The sequence below is a fragment of the Talpa occidentalis genome, unplaced genomic scaffold (genome assembly GCF_014898055.3).
Source record: "Talpa occidentalis isolate TD23 unplaced genomic scaffold, MPIMG_talOcc4v2.1 talOcc4.2, whole genome shotgun sequence".
Classification (NCBI taxonomy): Eukaryota; Metazoa; Chordata; class Mammalia; order Eulipotyphla; family Talpidae; genus Talpa; species Talpa occidentalis.
In genome coordinates, this window is record NW_023602073.1 from 64,208,886 (window position 1) to 64,235,159 (window position 26,274).

General features: G+C 36.5%; 1 protein-coding gene across 6 annotated transcripts in view; it reads left to right on the forward strand.

Moving 5' to 3' along the window:
• Positions 1 to 26,274, forward strand: part of UBR2 (ubiquitin protein ligase E3 component n-recognin 2) — a 123,702-nt gene that overhangs the window by 17,807 nt on the left and 79,621 nt on the right. For 5 of the 6 annotated variants that reach the window (XR_005126825.1, XM_037519719.2, XM_037519720.2 and 2 more), the window contains 5 exons: positions 9,942 to 10,020; positions 11,771 to 11,884; positions 20,990 to 21,120; positions 23,019 to 23,157; positions 24,191 to 24,253. Coding sequence is in view for 5 of the 6 variants with exons in the window: in XM_037519719.2 (XP_037375616.1) it covers positions 9,942 to 10,020; positions 11,771 to 11,884; positions 20,990 to 21,120; positions 23,019 to 23,157; positions 24,191 to 24,253 (526 nt within the window). In the remaining variant the exon portion in view is untranslated. The remainder of the gene's footprint in view (positions 1 to 9,941; positions 10,021 to 11,770; positions 11,885 to 20,989; positions 21,121 to 23,018; positions 23,158 to 24,190; positions 24,254 to 26,274) is intronic. The other variant, XM_054698809.1, reaches the window with a different exon arrangement.

The following is a 26,274-nucleotide window of genomic DNA, read 5'->3' on the forward strand; positions in this document are numbered from 1 at the left end:
TATTTTTTCGAAGAACCAACTTTTGGTTTCATTGATCTTTTGGATTGTTTTTTTAGTTTCTATTTTATTTATTTCTGCTTTGATTTTTATTATTTCCTTTCTTCTACTGGTTTTAGGGTTTTTTTGTTGTTCTTTTTCTAGTTCTTTGAGATGTGACATTAGGTTATTTCTTTGAGTTTTTTCTTGTTTCTTGATGTAAGCATGTATTGCTGTATATTTTCCTCTTATTACTGCTTTTGCTGCATCCCATACATTAGGAAATTGGTGTCCTCCTTGTCATTCAACTCAAAGAATTTTTTAATTTCTTCTTTGATCTCCTCGTTAGTCCAGTGGTCTTCCAATAGTGTGGATTTCAATCTCCATGAGGTAGGAGGGTTTCTTGCCTTCTTTTTATGGTTTATTTCTGGTTTGATGCCTTATGGTCAGAGAAGATGGTTGGTATGATTTCAATCTTGGTGTATTTGTTGATGTTTGTCTTTTGTCCCAGTATGTGATTGATCCTGGACAATGATCTATGTGTGCTTGAGAAAAGTGTCTACTCAAATTTTTTTGGGTTTAGTGTTCTATAGATGTCTATTAAGCCCATGAGCTCTAGATCCTTATTTAGAGCTTTAGTGTCCTTACTAATTTTTTGTCTTGTTGCTCTATCCATTGTTGATAGTGGTGTGTTGAAGTCTCCTACTACATATGTATCTTCTCTGATGTCTGTTTTCAGAGATGATAATAGTTGTCTGATATATTTTGGTGCTCCTTCATTTGGTGAGTATATGTTAATGAGTGTTTTATCTTCTTGATGTGTTGTCCCCTTGATCATAATATAGTGACCATCTAGGTCTCTTTTTACCTTTTTGAGTTTGAAATCTGTTTTATCTGATATAAGTATAGCTGTTCCTGCCGTCTTTTTTGGTTCATTTGCTTGTAGGATTGTTTTCCATCCTTTTATTTTCAGTCTTTTTTTATCTTTTGTAGTTAAATGTGTTTCCTGGAGACAGCAAAAGGTTGGGTTTTGTTTCTTAATCTAGCCTGCAGCTCTGTGTCTTTTTATTGAGGAGTTTAGTCCATTTACATTTAGAGTTAATATTGAGATGTAGCGTCTGTATTTGCTATTTTGTTTGTCTTTTCTCCGGTTTTATATATATATATATTTGGTCTTGTTTCATTCTTATCCATCCCTCTGTTGGTTCTGGCTTTAGGATTCCTTGTAGTATTTTTTGGAGTAGAGGTTTAGTTGTAATGAAATTCCGGAGTTTGTTTGTCTGGGAAGGTCCTTATTCTTTCTTCATAGAGGAAGGAAAGCTTTGCTGAATAGAGTATTCTTGGTTGGCATTTGTTGTCTTGAGTTTGTTGACTATGTCCCTCCGCTCTCTCCTTGCCCGTAGTATTTCTTTGGAGAAGTTTGATGTCAGCCTGATTCGTTTTCCTTTGTATGTTATCTCTTTCTTCCCTCTTGTCAGCTTCATTATTTTTTCCTTGTCTTAGATTCTTGGGAGCTTTACTATTATGTGTCTTGCTGTATTTTTCCTTTCATCATAGAAGTTTGGTGGGGTCTTTTTGTTTTTTAATTTTTTAATTTTTTTTTAATTTTTAATTTTTTTTTTATAGAGGCATGTTTTTTATTTATTTGTTTGTTTGTTTGTTTGTTTTGTTTATACATGCACTGGGTACAGTCAGAAGCGCGGGAGGGTGAGAGAATTCACCAGAGCCAGAGCGGGGAGCAGAGCAGGCAGAAGGACCGAAGTACACTGCTGAGGGGAGCAGCAGGCGGCAGGAGAGGCGGCAGGAGAGGTCTGCGCGCCATGTGGGACCCTCCTCTGGTGGCCGGGGAGCAGCCGGGGATCGAACCGGCGCTGCAGAGGCTGCGGGCAGCTTCGCAACCCAGCGCTCAACCGCTGCGCCACTTGGGAGGCCCAGTTTTTTTTGTTTTTTGTTTTTTTTTGCTTCTTGTATGTCTATTTTCAGCTCCTTCTTCATATTTGGGAAGTTCTCTTCCATTATTTCCTTGAATATTTTCTCTGTTCCTAGGTCTCTCTCCTTCTGGGATTCCTGTAACTGTTATATTTCTTTTCCTCATGGAGTCAGATAGTTCATGAAGTCTTTCTTCATTCTTTTTCCTTCGTACTTCTCTTTCCTTTTCTTTTTTGGTTCTTTGTATTTCTGTGTCTTTGAGAGTATTTATTCGTTCTTCCATTTCATCTATTCTGCCTTCATTGCTTTTCCCAGAGTTCTTTAGCTCTTCCATTAATCCTTTGCTCTCCTGCATTTCTTTCTCTTCCTTCTTTAGGGACTCAATTTCATTTTTCTGATTGTTGATTATTTTCCCCATATCTTTTTTGATTTCTTTCAGTTTTGTTTTTTTTTTTCAAATGCCATGGTTGTTAGTCTTTTTTTTTTTTTTTTTTTTTTTAAGATTTATTTATTTATTTATACCAGCACTGGGTACAATCAGAAGCGTGGGAGGGTAAGAGAATTCACCAGAGCCAGAGCGGGGAGCAGAGCAGGCAGAAGGACCGAAGTACACTGTTGAGGGGAGCAGCGGGCGGCAGGAGAGGTCTGCGCGCCAGGCGGGACCCTCCTCCCTTGGCCAGGAGCAGCCGGGGATCAAACCAGTGCTGCCGAGGCTGCGGGCAGCCTCACAACCCAGCGCTCAACCACTGTGCCACTGGGGAGGCCCTTCTTTCAGTTTTTTAATCATGGCGATTTTAAATTCTCTATCGGGAAGACTCAGAAGTTTCTCTAAGTCACTGTTGTTGCAGTCTGGTGTTTGGTTGTCTTTTTGTGGTGTGTCTTTTCTCTGGAAACATGCTTGATTGCTGGTAATTTTTCTTCTCCCTGCTGCTTGTTTTCTGATTTGTCCTATGCATAGGGACACTGTGTTGCTGGTACTGGCTGGCATCTCTTTGGTGTGCTCTTTCTGGGATATCAGGAACTGGTGGTCCAATCTAGTCCAATACTGTTATGCCAGAGTCCCATAGGTCAGTGGTATTATGGGTATGTTAATGGTTGCTGTCCCTGAAAATCTCCTCTTTCCATATTTGTTTAATTCCAGAGGTGGGTCTCAAGGTCCCACAGACTGCCCTGGCAGTGGCTGGATCACCCGCTGGGCTCCAAATCGCTGGATCCCCCTTTTGGCTCCAACTCATTGCCAGGCAGGGCCTGGCTTGTGGGGACCTTCAGCTCACCTCTGACTGTGGGGACAGCCCTTTCTCAGTTCCACACCACAGCTTTGGTGAGGTCCAGACTCACGTAGAATTCCCTGACTAAATATGGAGCATCTTCCAGGCGCCTCCCTGCACCCTGGGTCTGCACCGGGCTGTGGCTGGATCCCCCTACTCTATGCTTCTTATATAACATTGGGAAGTGGGAGTCTGCACTTTTTTGAATACAAAATTCTGGGTTGACACTTTATTTCCTTTCGAATATTTCAAGTATCTTGTTTCATTGTCTTGTAATATCTGATGATAACTTTAATTAACATATTTATGTGCCCGTACATGAAATGTGTTGGTTTTCTCTAGTTGTCAAGATTTTCTCTTTTATCCTTGGATTTTAGCAGTTTGACTATGATATGCCTTTTATTCTTTGTATTTATCCTCTTGGGATTCCTTGAGTTTTTTGGATCTGTAAGTTGTCTTTAGCCAAATTTAGGAAGCTTAGTTTATTCTTAAAATATATTTCTGCCTCATTTTTTTTTCATTCCAGCAGCACAGTAGTATAATAGAGAAACTCTAATTAGTACAATAATGTGTGTACATATTTATTTTATAAATATATGTAAAATTAATGCATAAGTATAATATGAATATATTTACAGATAGTGCATATGCGGAACAGTTTAATGAGGGATCCGTGATCCAAGAGAGTTTGGAGATGACTGCTTTTAACAAAGCCCTAAGATCTCAGGGACCCTTGGATGTTTTAACCAAAATAACATACCTTTAATATAGCAATTAGCAACTAGTACTATACCTGTATACAGTTGTGTTTTCTGTTACCTATTGGGCTGCTGGGACACAGGCTTTACAGTTCTGTAAATTATCTTATGTTTTATATTACATATGGTCTAATGTACACTGTATATTACATAATAAAGATAACATAATCCGTTACACAAAAATATGAAGACAGAAGCACTCAGGTTGATTTTTAAAGATCCAAAAATGTTGTTTATGATGGGCAAAGTAAAACAGAAAGTCATTCAAAATAGGAATATAGGGCCTCCCCGGTGGCATAGCCGGTAAAGCGTAGCACTGTGAAGCTGTCCGCAGCCTCCACCACTGCGCTGGTTCGATTCCCAGTCAGCCAGGGAGATCCCACATGGCACGGCAGACCTTTCCTGTCTCGCCCGCTGCTCCCCTCAGCAGTGTATTTCGGTCCTTCTGCCTGTTCTGCTCCCCGCTCTGTCTCTGGTGGATTCTCTCACCCTCCCACGCCTCTGGCCTGTACCCCAGTGCTTGTATAAATAAAAAAATCTTTTAAAAAAAATAGGAATATAAATGGTGGAGAAAAATATATCAGGTAGAAAGTATGGTGCATCCAAAAAAGTAGTTTAGCAATTTTCATATATGTCAAATAGAATTAATGATAGAAATACAAGGGACATAGAAAGACAATGCAATTAAAAAATGGGCAAAGGATTTTTTAAGATATTTCTACAAAGAGAATATATACATGACTAATAAGTGCATGTAAAGATGCCCTACATCGTTAATCATTAGGAAAATACAAGATAAATCCACAGTGACTTGCCACTTCACATCACTAGGATGGCTGTTATCCACAAGGCAATCAATAGCAAGTGTTGGGGAGGATGTCAAGAAATTGGAACTCTTCATATGCTGCTGATGGGGATGGAAAATCATGCAGCTGCTTTGGAAAACATTTTAGCCATTCCTTTCAACTGTTAACCATAGAATTACCACTTGACCCAGCAATATCTCTCCTAGGCATACAATAGACCCACACACCACCATCCAAGGTTTCGTTATTATCCGTTAGCACAGTAATAATTGTATGCAAGAGCCATTGGTAAATGCTAAACTAATGGGCAAAAGTCTAAAATTATCTTAAAGATAAAAAATATACAAGGCAAACCTTCAGTTCAAGAAACTTAAAAACCAGTAGTGCTCACTGAAAGAAAAAAAGAAGGAAATAAAAAGGTTAGGATGAAACACAAGTAAAAGTTGAGATACTGACTCTTTGGAGTTATTGATAAGCCAATTTTCTGGTAAATACAGAATAAGGAAAAAAGTTGCATATATGCAAAATTTAAAATGAAAATTGAGAAATATACTCACTGCATGCCTATTTCGATGGCATATCTTGCAAGGCTGGGTCCTCTGCAATGCTGTGATTAAAAAGTAAGTACTTTGTAGAATAGGAAATGAGGATGTCAGTGTTCAATTTGATTCTGAAATGTGAGAAATTGTGCAGTGCCCAACAGGTACTAAGTTGTTTGAGCCTATTTGATAAACAGAGTAGTTTTTCTTTCAAACTAGGGGTGCCCTAAAAAATCTGTTGAGACCCTAAGGATGGCCATGAGCTAAAAATGTTTGACAACCTCTGAAATATAAGAATTATGAATAACTAAAAGCTAAAAAAAAACTTGAAAGCTTAGCTGAAATGAATAAATTCTTTGAAAAATAATAGGCAGCTTGCATATAGTCTGAAAAATATTGTGATGGTAATCAAAGATCTTCCTTCCCCCAAATCCCATACCTGAATTACTATGCAGGTGAATTCTACCAAATTTTGAGGGAACAGTTAATTCCTTTGAGTTACCAGAGAAAATGGAAAAAGAGTGAAAAATCTTCATGGGGCTAGTCCACTCTTAATTTCAAACCCTGTTAGATTCAAAAGGAGACTTCAGACAACCATTTCCTTTGTTAATATAGATGAACAGATCTAAACATATTAACTGTCTGAATCCAAGAATATACTAGAGGAGTGATGCATCTCGATCAAAGGGAGTTCAGAAATCCAAAGAAATCCATCTGTAAAACAAATATTAATGTAATTCATCATCTAATATTTGAGAGGAGAAAAGTTTTTCTGATTTGATTCAGAAAAGCACTTTATAAATCCAGTATTCATCATATAAACTCTTAGCAGACAAAGTTATAGATATTTTAGGGAACTTTATATTTGTGCATTGAAATCCTAGAAATGTTTTATTATGAACTTTTTCAAACATAATAAAAATAAGGTGAATGGTATATTAGAACTGACATGCACTCTTTGCTCAGCCTCCAGCAGTAACTGGCGCATGGCACCTTTTTAATCTATGCTCCCCTGTTTCCTACCTACAGACACATACTTTTTTCCTGCCCTGCAAATTATTTTGAATCAAATTCTAAACAGCATGCCTTTTTATCAGTACTCAGTTATTTAGGTTTTTCTCTGAAATCATTTGCATTCTTAAAAAAAAAAAAATTAACACTGTAATTCCTTACTATTAACTATATCTAGCCAGAATTGAAATGGTCCTGATTGATTCATAAATGTAAATTCAGAGTTCCCATATTGCATTTGGCTGTTATTCCTATCACAACTCCTTACTTTGAAGATGTAATTCACAGGTAATTCACCCTATAGAATTTTCCATATTCCACATTGGACTAATTGTATTCCAATGGTGTTGCTTCACATGTCTCTTTATTCCCTGTATTTATTCTAAACAGGTAATTAAACTTCATTAAATTATTACATCAGGAGTGGGGACTATGGGGTGAGGGAATGGTAATATCATAATAGTAATATCATAATATCATAATTGTAATATAATAGTAATATCATAATATCATAATTGATATCAAAATATCATAATTGTGACTTAATTCTTCTTATTAGGGGCACATAAAACTTGGCCACTTTTGTTTAATTAAGATTGATCAGTGGATTCAGGTACCTGGTAAATGCAGCCATTAGAAAGGTGTCCAGTAGCCCTTTTACCTATTATTTTATCATTCATTGTTGCTTTTGATCTAGATCAGTATCTCACTAGAGGCAGCCAATCTTCTTTATTAGCTAGACTTTCATAAAAGCAACAGTCCTTCATCAGTTCTTTGATTACTCTGAGGTATGGTTTATGTAGGAAAGGCAAGATAAATACTTGATTCTTTCTAGAAGGGCACTTTCTTAGTAAACCTACAATGAATTTAAAAGTAAATCTATAATGGATGTAAAACTAAATGGAGAGCCTTTAGATATTGCTACTGTAATCTCTAGAGCAAGACAAGGATGCATCCTATTATTGCCACTGTTTAATACAAACTTTGTCAAGACTATAAGGCAAGAAAAAGAAAAGGTTAACTATTAGGAGAGCGATAATATTATATACTTATTTATCCGGGGGGGAAAGCACAACAGAATCAATAAACTGCCTTCAGTTTATCAAGGCTCATAACTCAATAACTCTTTTCATCATCCTTAAATAACTAGAAAATGAAATTTTAAAAATATATGTATCATTAGAACAGCACACCTAGAAAGTACTTAGATATTAATGTAATCAAGCGTACAGAGGACATCCCCCAAAAAACTTTAAAACCTTAGTAAAAAATATAGAAAATAATTGTGGAATGTGATCATTTACTCTGATAAGAATTTTATTACTTCTGAAGTTTATCAATAAATTCTAAGTAAGCTCTGTCAAAATTTTAGAAATTCTATAAACTTATCCTAAATGATGTATGGAAGAATAAAGAAGAGTTTATGAATAGCTTAGCCTACCAGATACTAATACATCCTGCAAAGGTATAGTAATACAGTGTGGCATGGCGTAAGAATAAACAAATAGATCACTCAAGCATATTGGAGACCTTAGACATAGGCCAAGAATATGTAGGCATTGAACATAAAAGTGAGACCACAGTCAATAGATTTAAGGTTAGATTGTTTGATAGATAGCATTGGGGAAAATACTTAACTGTATTTGGGAAGAGAGCGAGAGAGAAAATTTCATTGCATCAAAATAGGGAGTTCTGTTTAACAAAGGACCCCATGGGCAAAATTAATACACAAATTACAAATGAGAGACAATATTTACAATGTTTAATATAGCCAAATGATTACTCTAGATTGTATAGGGAACTTCCTGCAAATAAACAAGGTAAAGAAAGCAATCCCAACAGAATAAAAATGGATGAAGGATGTTGACAGTCAGTAATAGAAAAGGCAACCCCAAGGGGAGTTATGTAAATATGTTAGCAGTCAGAGAAGTGCAATTAAAACAATAAGATATGTCATGTATGTTAGGCTGGTCCATATTAGAAAACTAGATAAAACCAAGTGCTGATGAAGATGCGGGCCTGTTAAAAACCTCACACACTAGTGTGGCATGTGTAGCCACTGTGGATGGTAGCATGGCATTCATGTAAGAGTAAGAACTTACACGTATATGACCCCAATAGCTGCCTTCTTGAGTTTATATGTCAAAGAAATTTTCAAACAGATCCATAAGAGAATACCTACAGGCATGCTCATTGTACCATTATTTATGCTAGAAAGCCTTCCTGGGCAGAGATAATAGAGATAAAATGTTTTGGATACATGTCATGGTATATTATAGAGCAATTAGAAGTAGCAGTCAGATGTAAACAAACAAAATGAGTAGATTATACTACTGAATTAAAGGGTCAAGAACAGAATGAGATGTAAAACAGTAATATTTGCATACAGTATAGGATTTGCATACATTAAAAATACATGTATTCAAAAACATCGTGCAAGAACATATACCCTCTTTGTGCGTCAATTAGGATGTCTCATGAACCATGTGTGTGGTGTCACCATCAGACGTGCAGACCAAGCAAGGAGACATATGTCAGTCTACATTTTAGGGCACTTAGAATGTTTAATTCTCCTTCTTTTGTGTGACATTTAAATAAAAATACAGGCCTCCCCGGTGGCGCAGCGGTTGAGCGCTGGGTTGCGAAGCTGCCTGCAGCCTCTGCAGCGCTGGTTCGATCCCCGGCTGCTCCCCGGCCACCACCGGAGGAGGGTCCCACATGGTGCGCAGACCTCTCCTGCCGCCCGCTGCTCCCCTCAGCAGTGTACTTCAGTCCTTCTGCCTGTTCTGCTCCCTGCTCTGGCTCTGGTGAATTCTCTCACCCTCCCATGCTTCTGACTGTACCCAGTGCTTGTATAAAATAAATAAAGAAATTAAAAAAAAAAATAAATAAATAAAAATACAGGTTCTAATATTTTTTATTGCATCCTAGTTGACATCTTGCCTTGCCTGGGGTGCATTCATACCACTTTTAAAGGCCCTCATCTAAACATCCGTTTGGAGGAAGTTATTTGAAGTCTCAAGATATATCTTAAGAATTAATACAAATTTTGGGCCTCCCCAGTGGCGCAGTGGTTGAGCGCTGGGCTGCGAAGCTGCTCGAAGCCTCTGCAGCGCCGGTTCAATCCCCGGCCACTGGGTGAGGGTCCCACATGGCTCGCAGACCTCTGCCGCCCACTGCTCCCCTCAGCAGTGTACTTCATCAGTCTGCCTGTTCTGCTCCCCGCTCTGGCTCTGGTGAATTCTCTCACCCTCCCACGCTTCTGACTGTACCCAGTGCTTATATTAATACATAAATAAATAAATAAATCTTTAAAAAAAAAAAAGAATACAAATTTTAAATCTATTCCACATACATCTGAGTGTTTTAATATAAAATATGATTTCCCAAAATCTTGGAAATTTACTATTTTAGTGATATTCAGCTTTAAAGACTACCTGATCTGCATCTAGTATGAGAAACAGGTTCTTAAAATGAATTTCATTAATCAAAGATCTGACAGATCTTTGGAAATGATACTTCTTTTTTCCTCTAACACCAAGACACTTCACAATTCTAGATCTTCTAGGACGGATTCCAATTTGAAATACTATGTTGTGAAATATACAGTTATTTTATGATGCTCTGATTTTTTTTTTTTCTTTAACTTTACAGAGACTGTGCAGTTGATCCAACTTGTGTTTTATGCATGGAGTGCTTTTTGGGAAGTATTCACAGAGACCATCGATATAGGGTTAGTAATATCCAGATAATAACCACATCCAGTATTGAATTTTATACTAGGTACTTTTTCTGCCTTTTCTAAAATTCCAAGATTTAACGTTACGATGGAGGGAGAGTGATTTAAGCAATGTGGCATCTAAACAACATTAATCATGTAATGGCAGTATATAGAAATGAATTATGAATCCAGATTTCTGGAACACCTAGCTTAAGGACAACATAGATATCAGATCCTCCTCCATTTTGATTTTCAACTGGATTGTTTCTGTTCTGCTAATTTTTTTTTTTTTGGTGTTTATTATCTTCATAATACCGGGTTTATAAAGATTATCAAAAATTATGATAAAAGTGTGAGGTTTGAGCAAGGGAGAATGTGTGAGAAAAAGAGTAAGTAAAAGTGACATATTATTTAAATTTTGTTTATTGGTCATGTTCTACAGATGTCATTTCTTAATTAAAGAGGCATCTTCTACAGCATAAGACCAGCCAATCTCCCTGTTTTTCCCAGTGCTGTAATACAGTCACTACTTTTCCGAAAATCTAGTGTTTTTGCTTTCAAATTAGGGTTACAGTCTGCCCTGGTTCCTCTTTTGGAAATTGAAAACAGCCATGAAATTCAAAAATTAAGAAATTATTATTAGCTGGAACTTTTCACCCTAACCTCAAATAAAATGGTAGAAATAGAATATTACAATCTTATTGGTTAATTTAGGATCTTCTAGCTCAGGAGTTATCCTCCTGTTTGTATTCACTCTACGTGAGTGTTGCTAGTAATGAACTAAAACAGTTACAAAATTGGACTCCTTATATTTTTGGATGTTTTCTTTATTTTCATAAGTCAGTAAGAGAATCCCAATTTCTAAGTAGCTATTTTATGTCTTTAGTGACCAAAATAAATATGTAACTATAGGGCCAGATTGTCATTTTCTAAATGGCTGCTTCTCATGTTTTTTGGAATATGTCTTTATAGCCCCTGGAAATAATTGTCACTTGTGGGGTAGCATTAATGACATGTGAGATATATGACATACTTTAGTTGGGCAGACTATCATAGAGCGCATTCTAAAATTTGCTGCATCTAATACTGATTCTAAACTCTTCCTTACTGTATTGTAGGAAAAGCAGAATTTCAGTCTACCAATTATTAACTAATATGTTCTGTCTTGCCAGATTCCTTGAATCATTGTCAGATCTTAGGGAAGTATGAATACCCCACAGATGGTGAAAGTTTTTATGACCAGGCAACCCACTTTCCTATTTCCTGAGCTTTCTTCTTTCTCAAAGAATGGCTCTTCAGAGGATGTTAGAAAAGAAAAATAAACAATTTCTGTAGTTTTTATTGGTCACTTTCTCTAATGCAGATGCAACACTCTTACTAAATTCTTCTAGGAGACAGCAGCTACAGGAATCTTTATAACCTTGTTAGCATAGATACTGGCATTATACCAAGTCAGTCAAAACCCCCAGGAAACCTGACGAAGTCATGTAGGTGGACTGTTTTGCCTCTTTAAAATGTTTATAGTTGACCAGACACCATAAAGTAGCTTGTTTTATTTTGAAATCACTTAAATTAGCATCTGGGCATATTTAAAGTAAGCCTTAAAATAGTGAGAGGTTTCATATTTAATTTCATCCCTTCAAAGCAGTTAAACACTTGAGCAATGTTACTTCGTTAGCACTTGATATTACTTATAATCCGATAGCCCTCAGTAAATACTTATTGACAAGATACTCTGCATTTTTTTTTTTTTTTTTTCAAGATGACAACATCAGGAGGTGGAGGTTTCTGTGACTGTGGTGATACTGAAGCTTGGAAAGAGGGTCCTTACTGTCAAAAACATGAACTTAACACCTCTGAAATTGAGGAGGAAGAGGTAAAAACATTTTTACAAAGTTTGAAGGAAATCCTGTTTTAACTAACAGTTTGAAATATATTTAGAAATAGAAATTAGGTTACAATGTGAGAAGTGGATGAGCAAAACAGTTCTGTCACCAAGTGTACTTTGAAAGTTCTTTGCATTTTATGGGTGTCACATCATTGCTAATAGTATACACTTGAAGTTTTGGAAATTTAAATTCTGACTTTTTGTTTTAAGTTCTCACCTATTATTGGAGAGATTATTTTTCCTTCATATGTAGACCAATTACTTAGTTGGTTTTTGTATATTTGTATTGTGACTAAGACTTTATAAGCCAGATACCTTTCTTTTTTATAGCCATATATGCAGCCAATCCTAATCATCATCTCCTGGTAAATCAGTGCTTTTGGATATGTACTGGAACCAAGCGTAGAGATGAAAACTCAGTACAAATAATGCTTCCTCCAGCTGTAAATATGTGCTTTTAAGAATTGTTGTTGATTCTGTATTTTTCTTTTTTTTTTTTTTGGAATTTTTAATTTTATATACTTTTTATATCATTTTTCATTTTTGTACAATGTATGCATTTTTATCTTGGTTATAGTCCCCATACAATTCCCACCCCCTTGATTCTGTATTTTTCTTTCTCTAAGTGATACTTGTAATGTTATAGTGGACGCTCGCTAAATAAATGAATCTATTGCTATTGGTGACATTTTGATGTTTACTTCAAAGTTCTCATTTAATATTTATTTATTTTTTTAAAGATTTATTTATTTATGCATACAAAAGCTGGGGTACAGGACAGAGATGCCAGCGGGGGAAAAGAAGGGGGTGAGAGGATTCACCAAAGACAGATTGGGAAACAGAACAGGCAGACTGACCGAAGTACACTGCTGAAGGGAGCAGCAGGCGAGTCAGGAGAGGTCTGCTGCGCCATGTGGGTTGCTCCCTGACTGGCCAGGGATTGAACTCCTGCTGCAGATGCTGTGGATTGCTTCCTAGTGTGTTGCTTAACCCCTTGCACCACCAGGGAGGCCCAATATTTTATTTTTAAATGGCAGAGAGGTGAGTACACCCAAATTCTACATTGTTAACCAGACTAATATAGATTTCGGGCAAGTGGACATTAATTTCGGGCAAGTGGTCTTTCCAACACGTACCTTATAAGTCTCAAATATATTAACAGAATGACTTAAGATTTCATGGTGTAGAACAGGTTCTTTCAGATTGTGCTTCACTATTTTTTGGTCAGATCCAAATTTGTGTGAAGTGGTTCAGTGCTGTGGAAAACATTTTGTTTTATTTGATCTGTGCACTTGGTTTGGGGTTTGCAACAGGGAGATTCCAGGTTATCAGGATTTCAGATTTCTTCAGTTTTACTAGAGCAACTCCGGTGTTTAAAATCTCTTTTATAAAGAATAACTATAAGAAAGAAAATATCAAAATCAACAAACAACTATGAACCAGAGACACTCTATGGGGGGTGGGGGACAGGGAAAGGAGGGATTGGGGTCAAAATAAGGGGGTTGTAATTATATGGGGAATATAAAAATAAAATTTAAATTAAAAAAAATAAAATAAAATCTCTTATATATTGGATTAGGGTTCTGTGTGTGAAAATACATACAAGATAAAGATATATTTGATAACAGTTATACTTTTAAAAAACTGAAAATTAGTATAAAATTTTAGGATTATGGGAGAAAATTTTTGCAACCATATATCCATAAAGCTCCAGTATCTATTGATATGCCTTATAACTCAACAACAAAAAGTCCTATTAAAAATGGGCAAAGGGGGCCTCCCCGGTGGCGCAACAGTTGAGCGCTGGGTTGCGAAGCTGCCCGCAGCCTCTGCAGCGCCCGGTTCCATCCCTGGCCACCGGGTGAGGGTCCCACGTGGTGCGCAGACCTCTCCTGCCGCCCCGCTGCTCCCCTCAGCAGTGTATTTTGGTCCATCTGCCTATTCTGTTCCCTGTTCTGGCTCTGGTGAATTCTCTCACCCTCCCGCGCTTCTGACTGTACCCAGTGCTTGTATAAATAAATAAATAAATCTTAAAAGGAATGAGATCTATAAACATTAAAAAAAAAAGGGGGGGCAAAGGACGGCCTCCCTGTGGCACAGTGGGTTCAGCACAGCGCTGTGAAGCTGTCCCCAGCCTCTGCAGCACAGATTCGATTCCCGACCAGTCAGGGAGATTCCCACATGGCGCGGCAAACCTCTCCTGTCTTGCCCACTGCTCCCCTCAGCAGTGCTTTCAATCCATCCGCCTGTTCTGCTCCCTGCTCTGTCTCTGGTGAATCCTCTCACCCTCCTGTGCCTCTAACCTGTACCCCAGTTCTTGTATAAAAATAAATAAATCTAAAAAAAAAATGGGCAAAAGATTTGAAGAGTTGCTTCTCCAAAGAAGATACCGTACACAGGACCCAAAAACACCTGAAAACATGCTTACACGTTTAGCATCAGTAACCATTTAGGGAATTACAAATCAATACCAGAATGAGATACCACTTCATACCAAATAAGATGGTTATAATCCAAACTATGGAAAGTCACAAGTTTTGATAAAGATGTGGAGAAACTGGAACCCTCATACATTACTATTGGAATGCAAATTGATTCAGTGCTATAGAAAACAGTTTGGCTGTTCCTCAAAATGTAAACATAGAATCACCACATGAGCCTGTGCTTTTACTCCTAGATAGATACCCAAAAGAACTGAAAACAAGTATTCAGATAACTATATGTACATTAATGTTGGTGGCAGCTCTGCTCACAATAGCCAAAGGACAAAACAGCCAAGTCTATCAATGGATGAATGGATAAACAAATTGTGGTGTGTACATAAAATGTAATATTACTACTCAAGCATGAAAGGGAATGAAATACTGACACATGCTACAGTGTGGATAAACCTTCAAAACATGCTAAGTGAAACAACCCAGACAAAAGGTCACACATTGTATAGTTCCATTTGTATGAAACATCCAGAATAAATCAATCTGGAGAGAGAACAGACTTGTGATTGCAAGGTAGGGAAGAAGAAAACGGGGGAAAACTGCTTAATGGGTAAGAGCTTTAGTTTTTAAGTTATAGAAATGTTATACAACTAGATAAAGATGATACTTACAAATATACTAAGTTATTGACTTTAAAATTGTTAATTGTGTGCTCTTTAAATTTCACCTCCATAAATTTTTTAAAAGGAAAAGTTTTAGGACTTCTCTTACCTTTTTAGCCTTGTTTTAGAGTCAACTTTAAAGACAAGATAATTTTCTAAGAAAAGTTATGATTCTGTCTGCAGTTACTCCATTGATTTAATCCTTATGCAGTAGTAGGGTAGATATCAAATAGTGCAGACTTTACAGAACTTTAAGAAGATGCCAGCAAGATCACCTGCCTGACTAGAATCATATAGTCCTTCCTGGAGAATATGTACTCTAGAAACTTGACAGAAAATAAACCCTGCAAACACTGCTGTTAATTCCTGTCTAAGAATTCAGTTAAAAGAAATGAGGTCTTCAGCATTCCACCATAAAATATTAAAAAGATAACTTTGTGTTTAACTTATTGGGTGTACACTCAGTTCATATATATGCACCAAGGTTTTCTGTATTTTATGCCTGAAAGAGAAGAAAGCTGTTATATTTGGAATGTATATTTTTAGTTTGTCACAGAATTGTTTTTATTGAACATAATCTTTCTGTTAAATATTTAGCTAGCATCTTAAAAAGTTAGAAAAAGCTGACAACATACTTCTATAGGGATAATGCTTAGAAGTTCCTCAGGTATTTTCAGCTCTTGGCATTTAGGATGAGATATTTCTTCATCATATAGTCCAGGGATCAGCACAACAGCCTTGTAGGCCGTGTCTTGCCTACAACCTGTTACTGGCAGCACCATAAGTTAAGAACAGTTTTTATATTTCTTAAATAGTTGAACAAAGTCAATAGAATAGTGTTTTGTAGTATGTGAAAATTACATAAAATTCAGATTTCAATGTCCACAATTAAAATTTTATTAGAACATGGCAAAGCTTAATTGTTTATGTCTGTCGTTGGTTTCCCATCACAATAGCAAGATTGAGTAGTTATGACAGAAACCCCATAACCTGTAAAAACTAAAAAAATTAATATCTGACCTTTTTTACAGAAGGTTTTCTAACCCCAGATGTACCCTATCAGAAGCACTTACCACGTTTATTACACTAATTCCTATTCAGTACAACTGCATCAGCCATCGCCGCAGTAAATGCCCAGCTGGGTTTCCAAATGGGCCCTTGGTCTTGGGGGTGATTAGGGAGGTTGGTGCGAGTCTGATAATTGATTGTGTTTCCTTTTTTCGGGGCTTCTTGGAAACAGCCGAATGTTGGGAAATACAGCCTATCTTATAAGCTGCTGTGTGGGAATTTTCTTCAGTTGATTTTCCTTTTACCTCCTTTGTATATGTGTTTTTATTTTTTTGGTACATGTTTTTCAGTATTATGTTATTATACTCTTATATGTTAAGTACCTGTAAATTCTTTTTGGAATGAATTTTAGTTTGATAACAAATATTAACTGAACAACCTCAGTGAAGATTTTAGAAATCTGAAATTTTCACTAACAGTGCTGCTGTCATTTCAGTTGAATGCAGAGCAGTGATATTAAATAGCTAAATATTATTCCTAGTACTATACTTGGTTTAGTTCATGTAAGTCTCAAAATATCCCTGTAAGATAAATCCTGCTGTTATAGCTACGGAAGGTTGACTTTCAAGAGATTAAGAATCTTGTCTCAAGAGTTCCACACAGTAAGTACAGGACTAGGGGTTAAACCTGAGTACTATTGCCTCTAGTAATGGAACTCTTTGACAGTACATTACCCCAGTTTTAAAGAACATTTTTAGGGCCTCCCTAGTGGCACAAGGGGTTAAGTCTCAACACTATGATTCTGTCGCCAGCCATTGTAGCACAGTTCAGTCCCCGGCCAGCAAGCATGTGGCGCAGCAGACCTCTCCTGTCTCGCCTGCTGCTCCCCTCAGCAATATATTTCAGTAGATCTACCTGTTCTGTTCCCCACTGTCTCTAGTGAATCCTCTCACTCTCTGCACCTCTGACCTACACCCCAGCTCTTGTATGCATTAAAAAAAAAATCTTTAAAAAAAAAAAAGGGCCTCCCTGGTGGCACAAGGGGTTAAGACACAACCTACAGGACAAGTTCGATCCCCAGCCAGGGAGGTGACCCACATGGTGCAGTTGACCTCTCCTGTCTCGCCTGCTGCTCCCCTCAGCAGTGTATTTCAGGCAATCTGCCTGTTCTGTTCCCCACTTTGTCTCTGGTGATTCCTCTCACCCCCACACCTCTGGCCTGTACCCCAGATCTTGTATGCATAAATAAATAAATCTTAAAAAAAATTTAACACTGGAATTGTTTTTTCAAATAAAGCTCCTAATAATAAAAGAGATAAAATAGTATTTATTTTTTGTAAGTTGAAACGTGTGTTATTAGGGGCCTCCTGGAGCATAGGGGTAAGTCTCATTACCATCATGTTATCACTGCTGCAGCCTGAGTTCAATCCCCTCCCAGGGAGCTAACCTACATATGGCACAGTAAACCTCTCCTGTCTCGCTCATTGCTCCCCTTTCTAGTGTGTTTCAGTGGATCTGCCTATTCTGCTCCCCGCTCTGTCTCTGGTGGAGCTTCTCACCCAACACACCTCTGGCCTACACCCCAGTTGTTCTATGCATAAATAAATAAATCTTTTTTGAAAAAATAAATGTGTATTGTTAGAATACAATGTGCATAGAATTCAATTTTTGATGATTGATTTCTAATTTGTTTCTAGTTTTAGTTGGTCAGTGTAGAGAAAATCCTTGTTCATTCCTTATTTTTCCATGACAGTAATTAAAATCTTGTAACATATGCTTACATCTTAAAGTATTATAGAAGTATATCACATAACAGGTTAAAGTTCCCCATAATTCCCACTGCCCTCTGTGGTAATACTGACAACTTTTTAAGCAACATGCTTTGCATTCTTCTAGTTTGAAAGAATAAATCAAAATTAACTATGACAAATGCTTAATTCTCTAACATAAATGTAATCCAAGAACTATCATTTTTAGTCATAATTTCTTTTTAAATTTTATTTTTTATATTCCCCGCACAATTACAACCCCTTATTTTGACCCCAAGCCCTCCTTTCCCCACCCCCCACCCGCCATAGAGTGTCTCTGGTTCATAGTAGTTTGTCGATTTTTGATATTTTCTTTCTTATAGTTATTCTTTATCCTGGTCCCTTATTTAAGTTTTCTAGATTCCTGCTATGAGTGAGACCATCCTGTATTTTTCTTTTTCTTTCTGGCTTATTTCGCTGAGCATGATCCCTTCCAGTGCCATCCATGTTGCTGCAAATTGCATGTGTTTATCTATTTTGAATGCTGAGTAATATTCCATGGTGTATATGTACCACATCTTCTTGATCCATTCATCTGTTTTTGGGCATTTGGGTTGTTTCCAAAGCTTAGCTATTGTAAATAGTGCTGCTATAAACATAGGGGTGCAGGTGCTCTTTGGAATTGATGTTTCTGTGTCCTTTGGGTAAATACCTAGGAGTGGAATTGCTGGATCATACGGAAGCTCTATGTTTAGTAGGTCAAGAAATCTCCACACAGCTCTCCATAGTGCTTGGACCAGTTTGCACTCCCACCAACAGTGCAGGAGAGTTCCTTTTTCTCCACAACCTTGCCAACATTTGTTGTTGCTAGTTTTTTTAATATGTGCCATTCTCACTGGTGTAAGATGGTATCTCATGGTAGTTTTGATTTGCATTTCCCTGATTACAAGTGATGTTGAACATTTTTTCATATGTCTGTTGGCCATTTGCATTTCCTCTTCAGAGAAGTTTCTTTTTAGCTCTTCTGCCCATTTTTTGACTGGATTGTTTTCTTTGTTTTTGTTGAGTCTCATCAGCTCTTTGTAGATTTTTGTGATCAGTCCTTTATCATTAGTGTTGTGTGCAAAAATATTCTCCCTGTCGGTGGGGTTTCTCTTTGTTTTGGTTATTGTCTCTTTTGCTGTGCAGAAGCTCTTTAATTTGATGTAGTCCCAGCTGTTTATCTTTGCCTTCACTATCACTGCTTTGGGTGATGTGTCTGTAAATATGTCTTTGATGTGCATATCATGTAGTGCTTTGCCTATATTTCCTTCTATGTATTTTATGGTTTCAGGTCTTATGTCTAGTTTTTTAATCCATTTTGAGTTGGTTTTTGTGCATGGTGTTAGGTAGTAGTCAAGCTTCATTCTTTTGCATGTAGCGACCCAGTTTTCCCAGCACCATTTTCAGTCATAATTTCTAAGGTCTGGTAGGCTAAGCTGATTATTTATTTACTCATTCAAATGGACACACTGGGATTTTGAGCAGATTTCTCTCCTAGCAATTAATTTACCATTGTGCATATGAGTAGATTTGTACAACCTTGCCTCTCCACACTGTAGAAGTAACTCTTAAAACTCTTAATCAAGAAGTTATAGTGTGTGTACAAAAATGGTGGAAGATTCTGTGTTCCTAATCCTGTGTCAACCCCAAATTACTGATTGGTAATCCCAAATATGTACTATGACACATTCAGAGTGTTTTTATATGCCTATCAAAGAAAATGGGTCATTATATATTTTTTAACTGACAAGTAATTCAAGTGGGAAATATCTTTAGCAGGCCCTGGAATTTTGTAAAATAGAATTTGGTCACTGCCGGCTTAGATTCTCAAGAATTTATCACTTGTTTCTGACCCAGAGCCATTTAATTCCTTCATGTCTTGTTTGTTGTAATTCCTTGATCTTCTAAATATCTTATATCATGGACATAATCATAAGAAATTTAGTGACTGTGTAGTGAGATAATGTCACCAAGAAAGCTGAATTTGGTTCTACTTTCTATTTTGATATAGTGAGACCTTGCTAGTCAAAAAAAAATTGATGAGCTATAGTCTATTGAGAAGAGTTGTGGTTAAGAAGTGTCGTAAGAAATTTGAAAATTCTTTTTCTTTTTCCTACATTTGTCAAGCCCTAGAACCATCTCCCTTTAGAATCTTAGCCCTTTTTCTTCCATTCTTTTTTATTCTCCATTTATTTTGTATCAGTTCTACTAGGCTTATCTTTGGTAAGGAGATACGTAAATGTTCTATGTCCTTATGTTTATTAGCAAAAACGTGTTGATACCCATTCCATGATGTTGGGACATACTCATTTTGACACTATTTAGCGATTAAGCTAATGAATGTGTTTAGATTGAAGAAAAAGCATGAAAATTAAAGATTGTGTAAAACATGTCTAAAATTAGTGTGTTTATGGTAATTTTTTATACTAAGCTAGAATTTTGTGACTTACTATTATGTCTAATGTAAGATTGCCAGTACCGCTGAGCACAAGTAGATGAGTGATTCTAAAACTACCAAGGAGGTGCCTCCCTGGTGGCACAGCGGTTGAGCGCTGGGTTGCAAAGCTGCCAGTAGCCTCTGCAGCGCCAGCTCGATCCCCAGCCACCGGGTGAGGGTCCCACATGGCACACAGACCTCCCCTGCTGCTTGCTGCTCCCCTCAGCAGTGTACTTCGGTCCCTCCGACTGTACCTCCCACGCTTCTGACTGTACCCAGTGCTTGTATAAATAAATAAATAAATCTTTTTTTAAAAAAAATAAAAAATAAATAAAACTACCAGGGAGGAGTTTTTAGATCCTGACTTCTCCCCATGAATATACTCAAAATCAGACTCTCCTTTTTTACCTGTTAATCTAAATATTACTTGCCTGTCTCTATGACATTTCTTCATTTATTCTGGAAGTATATGAAGCTACCAAAAATGGTTTAATGTTAAGTTTTAAGGATCCTAGAATGCCATTCTAAAATTTTTGGATGTGGTCATTAGCCTTGCAGTGCCATTGAGTATTTTGATTCAATGAACAGAAGGTTTTAGGAAGCTTGATTAGGTAGAATGTAATGAAGAGGATCAAATTGTTGAAGAGAAGCTGAAGCTGGAAGCACTATCAGCTTTTATAGTAGTAGTTTGAGAATGGAAGCAGAATGGGAACGAGGAGGATCAGCATGTATTTAACATAGTTGTCTTTTTGTTGTTTCAGGATCCTCTTGTGCATTTATCCGAAGATGTGATAGCAAGAACTTACAACATTTTTGCTATTATGTTTCGGTATGCTGTAGAGATATTAACCTGGGAAAAAGAAAATGAATTGCCAGCAGATTTAGAAATGGAGTAAGTACAACTCATTCATTCTGTGTATTTATGTTTGCTTAAACTCAGTTTTAACCATTTTGACTCTTATTCCTTATTAGGCTAGAATATAATCTTTTATTTTTTTAATAATTATTTTTCATCTGAACAACAGCCTTGATTTTATAGCTTTTAAATATATGTAATCTACTTGCTTGGTAGAGGTATCTCCCTGTTGATTGATTGTTTTAGTTGGTTTATCCATGTTGAAGCCCCATCATGGCTCTACTGTTGGTTTCAGGCACAGGCAGTTTCCTCCTTCATTGTCTGAGAAAACTGATAAGTTAATTATGCATTCTTTTTGTTTTATCTGCTAGGTAAGATTAGGGGATGAGCTGTTCCATAGAAGTTAGTTTTCTAATTTAAATAAATGCTCAAACTCAGTTTTACCCATTTTATTTCTAAGTTATTCTACACTTGGTGCTTCTTTTAGTATATATCTGACACTTTTGTCATTTAAACTTTGTTAAGGAGGTCGCAGACTGGTGACCCAAGTTGGATCTGCCATATCTATGTGTTCAGTGTCCTTGTGAATGTGATTGTCTCAAGCACCCTTGGTTTTTATTTCTGTCTAATATTACCCAGGCTTGATGGAATTGTATTCATAGTTAAGTTTGGATACAAGATGAACGAGTATCTGAAGGATATTGTGGTGTTTCTTTTTTACTTTCTCAACAGTGTTTCCTATAATTGGCTTGTGGGTTAAAGTGTTTTTTAATAAAATGAAAAGTTATTATACTTTGGAAAATTACTCAGTACTTCATGACTTTTTCTTCATCTACTCCAAATTGGAAACTATCGATTCAAGATCCAAATTTAGACCCTACAGAATAGAAGAGTTTTATTTTTATTTTTTTCTTCCATGTAGGTTCAGGGCCAACATAGAAGGGAAAGAGTCCAACTTCTCTTGCAGTGTTTTCCCATCTTAGTAAATCACTTTTCATCCAAAAACCTGAATCACACATATTCATACATATATCAGGTCCATCTGGTTTCCTTCAATAAAATTCTATATCTTTTCATCTCCATTACTGCTATTCTAATCCAAATTAATTTCATCTTTGGGCAACATGGTTAAGAAACAGGATTGCCCTCATTCATTCTCCACACTGCAGCCAAAGTGAACTTTAAGGTGAATCTGACCATATCTCCTATTTCAAATCATTGATGGCAAAATGAAAAATCCATTATAAGGTCTTCAAAATGAAAAATCCGTTATAAGGTCTTCAAAATTTCTGTCTCTCTCCATACTAATCTTACACTAATCTTCCTCTCTGTGCTCTAGCTCCAAATATTTACCCTTTGATACCTCAGGGCCTTTGCTTTACCTTTCACGAGCCTGAAGTTTCTCAATCTTGGCCTTTTGAATAAAATTTATTCTTTGCATGGGAGCTTTCCAGTGGATTGTAGAATAGTAAGCAGTTTACGTGGGCTTACTAAATCCCAGTGGCACCCCAGTCATGACAACCAAAAATGTTTCTAGGCATTGCGAAATGGTCATCTGTTGGGAAACTGGGAGGAATTGCCCTCAATTAAGAAACAGTAGCAGCCAATTCTGACTTCAGGTATCAGATTACTTCTCTGGCATTCCTCCTCTAATCTGCTATGGCATTACTTCTCTAACCTGCTTTACTCTGCCGTGGTATCCTACTCTTCTTGATAAGCCAGTTCATATAGAATTAACAGGTCTAATATCTATCTTCCTCACCAGATGGTAGTATCATAGAGCTGGGGTCATGGATGACTTCATTATAGATAAGTGTGTACCCAGTGCCTAGCACATTCCCTAGAGCAAAGTATGTCCTTAATAAAACAGCCTGGAACAAGGTAATATTCACATGAATAATTAATATGTAATAAATAAACATTTTATCCCACAGAGAGAAGAGTGACACTTATTATTGCATGCTGTTTAATGATGAGGTTCACACCTATGAGCAAGTTATTTATACTCTTCAGAAAGCTGTTAACTGTACACAAAAAGAAGCCATTGGTTTTGCAACCACAGTAGATCGAGATGTAAGTAATTTTGTTATATATTTTTTAATTGCTTTTTTTTTAAAGATTTATTTATTTTATATAAGAACTGGGGTACAGGCCAGATACTCAGGAGGGTGAGAGAATTCACCAGAGACAGAGCGGGGAACAGAACAGGCAGACTGATGAAATACACTGCTCAGGGGAGCAGCGGGGATGACAGGAAAGGTCTGCCGTGCCATGTGGGACCCTCGCTGGTCGGCTGGGATCGAACCAGTGCTGCAGAGGCTGCTGACAGCTTCACAGTGCGGCGCTTAACTGCCTGCACCACCAGGGGAGGTCCCATTTTGTTATACTGATGTTCCATAATAAATGGAACTTTTGCTGCAGATAAGTGATCCTAAAAAATTAAGTCAAAGGTACTTTTTTTTTAAGATTTATTTTATTTATGCATCCAGGAACTGCTGTGTAAGCCAGAGGTATTGGGGAGGTGAGAGGATTCACCAGAGACAATGGGGAGTAGATTGACTGAAGTAAACTGCTGAGGGGAGCAGTGGGCTAGACAGAAGAGGTCTGCTGCACCATGTGGGTCAGCTCCCTGGCCAGGGATTGAAGTCGTGCAGCAGTAGCTACAGATAGCTTCATTGTGCTGAAACTCAACTCCTTGTGCCACCAGGGAGGCCCTGGTCCTTTTTTTTTTTTTTTTTTAATTTTACTTGGATACTGGACTCAATATATATTGTTTATAACTATAACCTATTGTCAGAAAGTTTAAGAGGAAATATAGATATAGTTACCCTCATTCTCTCATGGCTTAGAATATTTAGTTATGAAAATAGACACTATTTAGAAGAATAAATGTTGTGTTGTTTAAGGAAGTACTAATGGCTTAAAATTTTAGGATAGCTATGAAGGAAACTATTTTAGTTTACTTTTCATCAGTGAATAGAATGAAGTTATAAATACTAAAAATTGATCAGAGTTGTATGCTCAGATATGTTTATTTACTGGTTCAGAATTTGTTAAAGCTGAATATATATATTTGCATGTTAACTTTAAATGTCTTTATTTACAGGGACGTAGGTCTGTTCGATATGGGGACTTCCAATATTGTGAACAAGCTAAATCAGTAATTGTGGTAAGTAATTTTAAAACATGCTTATACTATTATTTTTGTTAGATTAAACTAGTTCCTTATTTTGGCTTTTTTGAACACATTTTTCTGCCTTCATGAACGTAAAGCTAACATGGACCAAGATCATATTTAAAGATGTTTCTTGAGCATGACATTATTATTTTATCTAGTTTTTTTAAGTTGCATCAAATTGATAGAGAAAATAAATGGTTAGATGAGATATCTCTTTCCTGTCTTCCTATTTCTCCATAGAGATGTGTTAGAAAAAATTTTTTTTTTAAATAATAAATTTTATTTTTATATTCCCCCATACAATTGCAAACGCCCCATTCTGACCCCAATCCTTCCCCTCCCGCCCCCCACCCCCCAAAAAGTGTCTCTGGTTCATAGTTTTTTGTTGATTTTGATTTTCACTTTCTTATATTCATTTTCCTGGTCCCTTATTTAAGTTTTGTTAGAAAATTTTTTGCTGCTTGTCTTATTTTGTTTTTGATAGGGTTTCATATTACTTTTTAGGAATTAAACTGGCCTTTAGCACCAAGATTAGAATTCAAGGGAAGTTGTTTCTTGGTACCTTAATAGCAAGGTATGCCACATATCATAATAGCATTTAGTGTATTATTTCTTTAAAAGAAAACTATAATCCACATCTAGATATATTTGAGAAGTTAGAATTTATGGTCTTTAATTATTTCTTGTAACTGCATTTTATGTAAAGGTACCTTTTAAAACTAATTTTATATATTTGAAATACACAGATAAAGAAAACAATGAATACTTGTATGCCTACATTATATCTTATTTTGTTGTACTTATATTAAATAAATAGAAGTCCTGGTATTATCCCTTCTTAATCTCATGTCCCTTCCTTCTTCCTTAAACATATCTTTCATTAAATCATTTGTTCATTTTCATGCATACCTTTATACTTCATTTATTATCTGTCAGAGCTCTTTGTATTGATTTGTAGGCCTTTAAATGTTATATCAAGATTCATCCCGAATGTATTTTGCGTTTTCATTTCAGGGTTGTTTCTTGATTTGTCTCTGTTAATACAGATACCTGTAAAGTATTTCATTGATAGCATAATTCTTAAATTTTCCTACTGGTGAACAATTAAGATATTTCCATTTTTGCTATTGCTAAAAGTCCTGCAATTGACCTTATTTTGTCCCCTTGTTGCTTGGATGCACGTTTCTCTAGGGTATATACTAGAGGTGGAATATCTTAGTTGTTAAGAGGTGAGCATTTTCGGCTTTAAGTTAGTTCCCAAAATAGTGACTGACACACATTCCCACCAGCAGTGTATGAGACTTCCATTTCTCCACAATTTTGTCAAAACTACATATTGTCAGATTTTTAAATTTTTACCAATCTAACATGTTTAAAATGACTTCTCATTAGTTAAATTTGCATAGCCTTAATTATTATGTACCTTATTTAATATTTATATTGGTCATTTAAGAGTTCTCCGTGAATTTCCTGTTCATAGTCTTTACCCATATTTTCTTTTACATTGTCATTTTCTTACTCACTTGTAGGGGTACTTTTCATAAGCAGAATTATGATCTTTAGTTGGAAGTATCTTCCCCCTATATGTGACTTATTTTAAGTTTGTGGTCCTCACAGTGAACAAAAGCTTTACATTTTAAGTAGAACAGTTTAACTTTTTCTTTATGATTGGTACTTTTGGTTCCTACTTAAGAAATTCTCCCTTGATAGCAGGACACATTCAATTTAATGTATCACAATCTATAGTATGGTTGTGTAAAATATTCCCATTCTTAGGAATTGTATGCCAAAGTATCTACAGATAAAAGCTATAATGCATGTAACTTATACTCAGTGGTTCATTTTTTAAACGTCCTAGTGTGTTTACCTGTCTGTGTGTACACAGGTTCATCTTTTAAAAATGTGTATGCATGTTATCTCTGTCTGGGTATACAGAAAGAAAGATAATAAGCTAAATATAAAGTAGTTAGAACAAAATGTTTACAATACATGAATCTGGGTAAAGAAAAGGG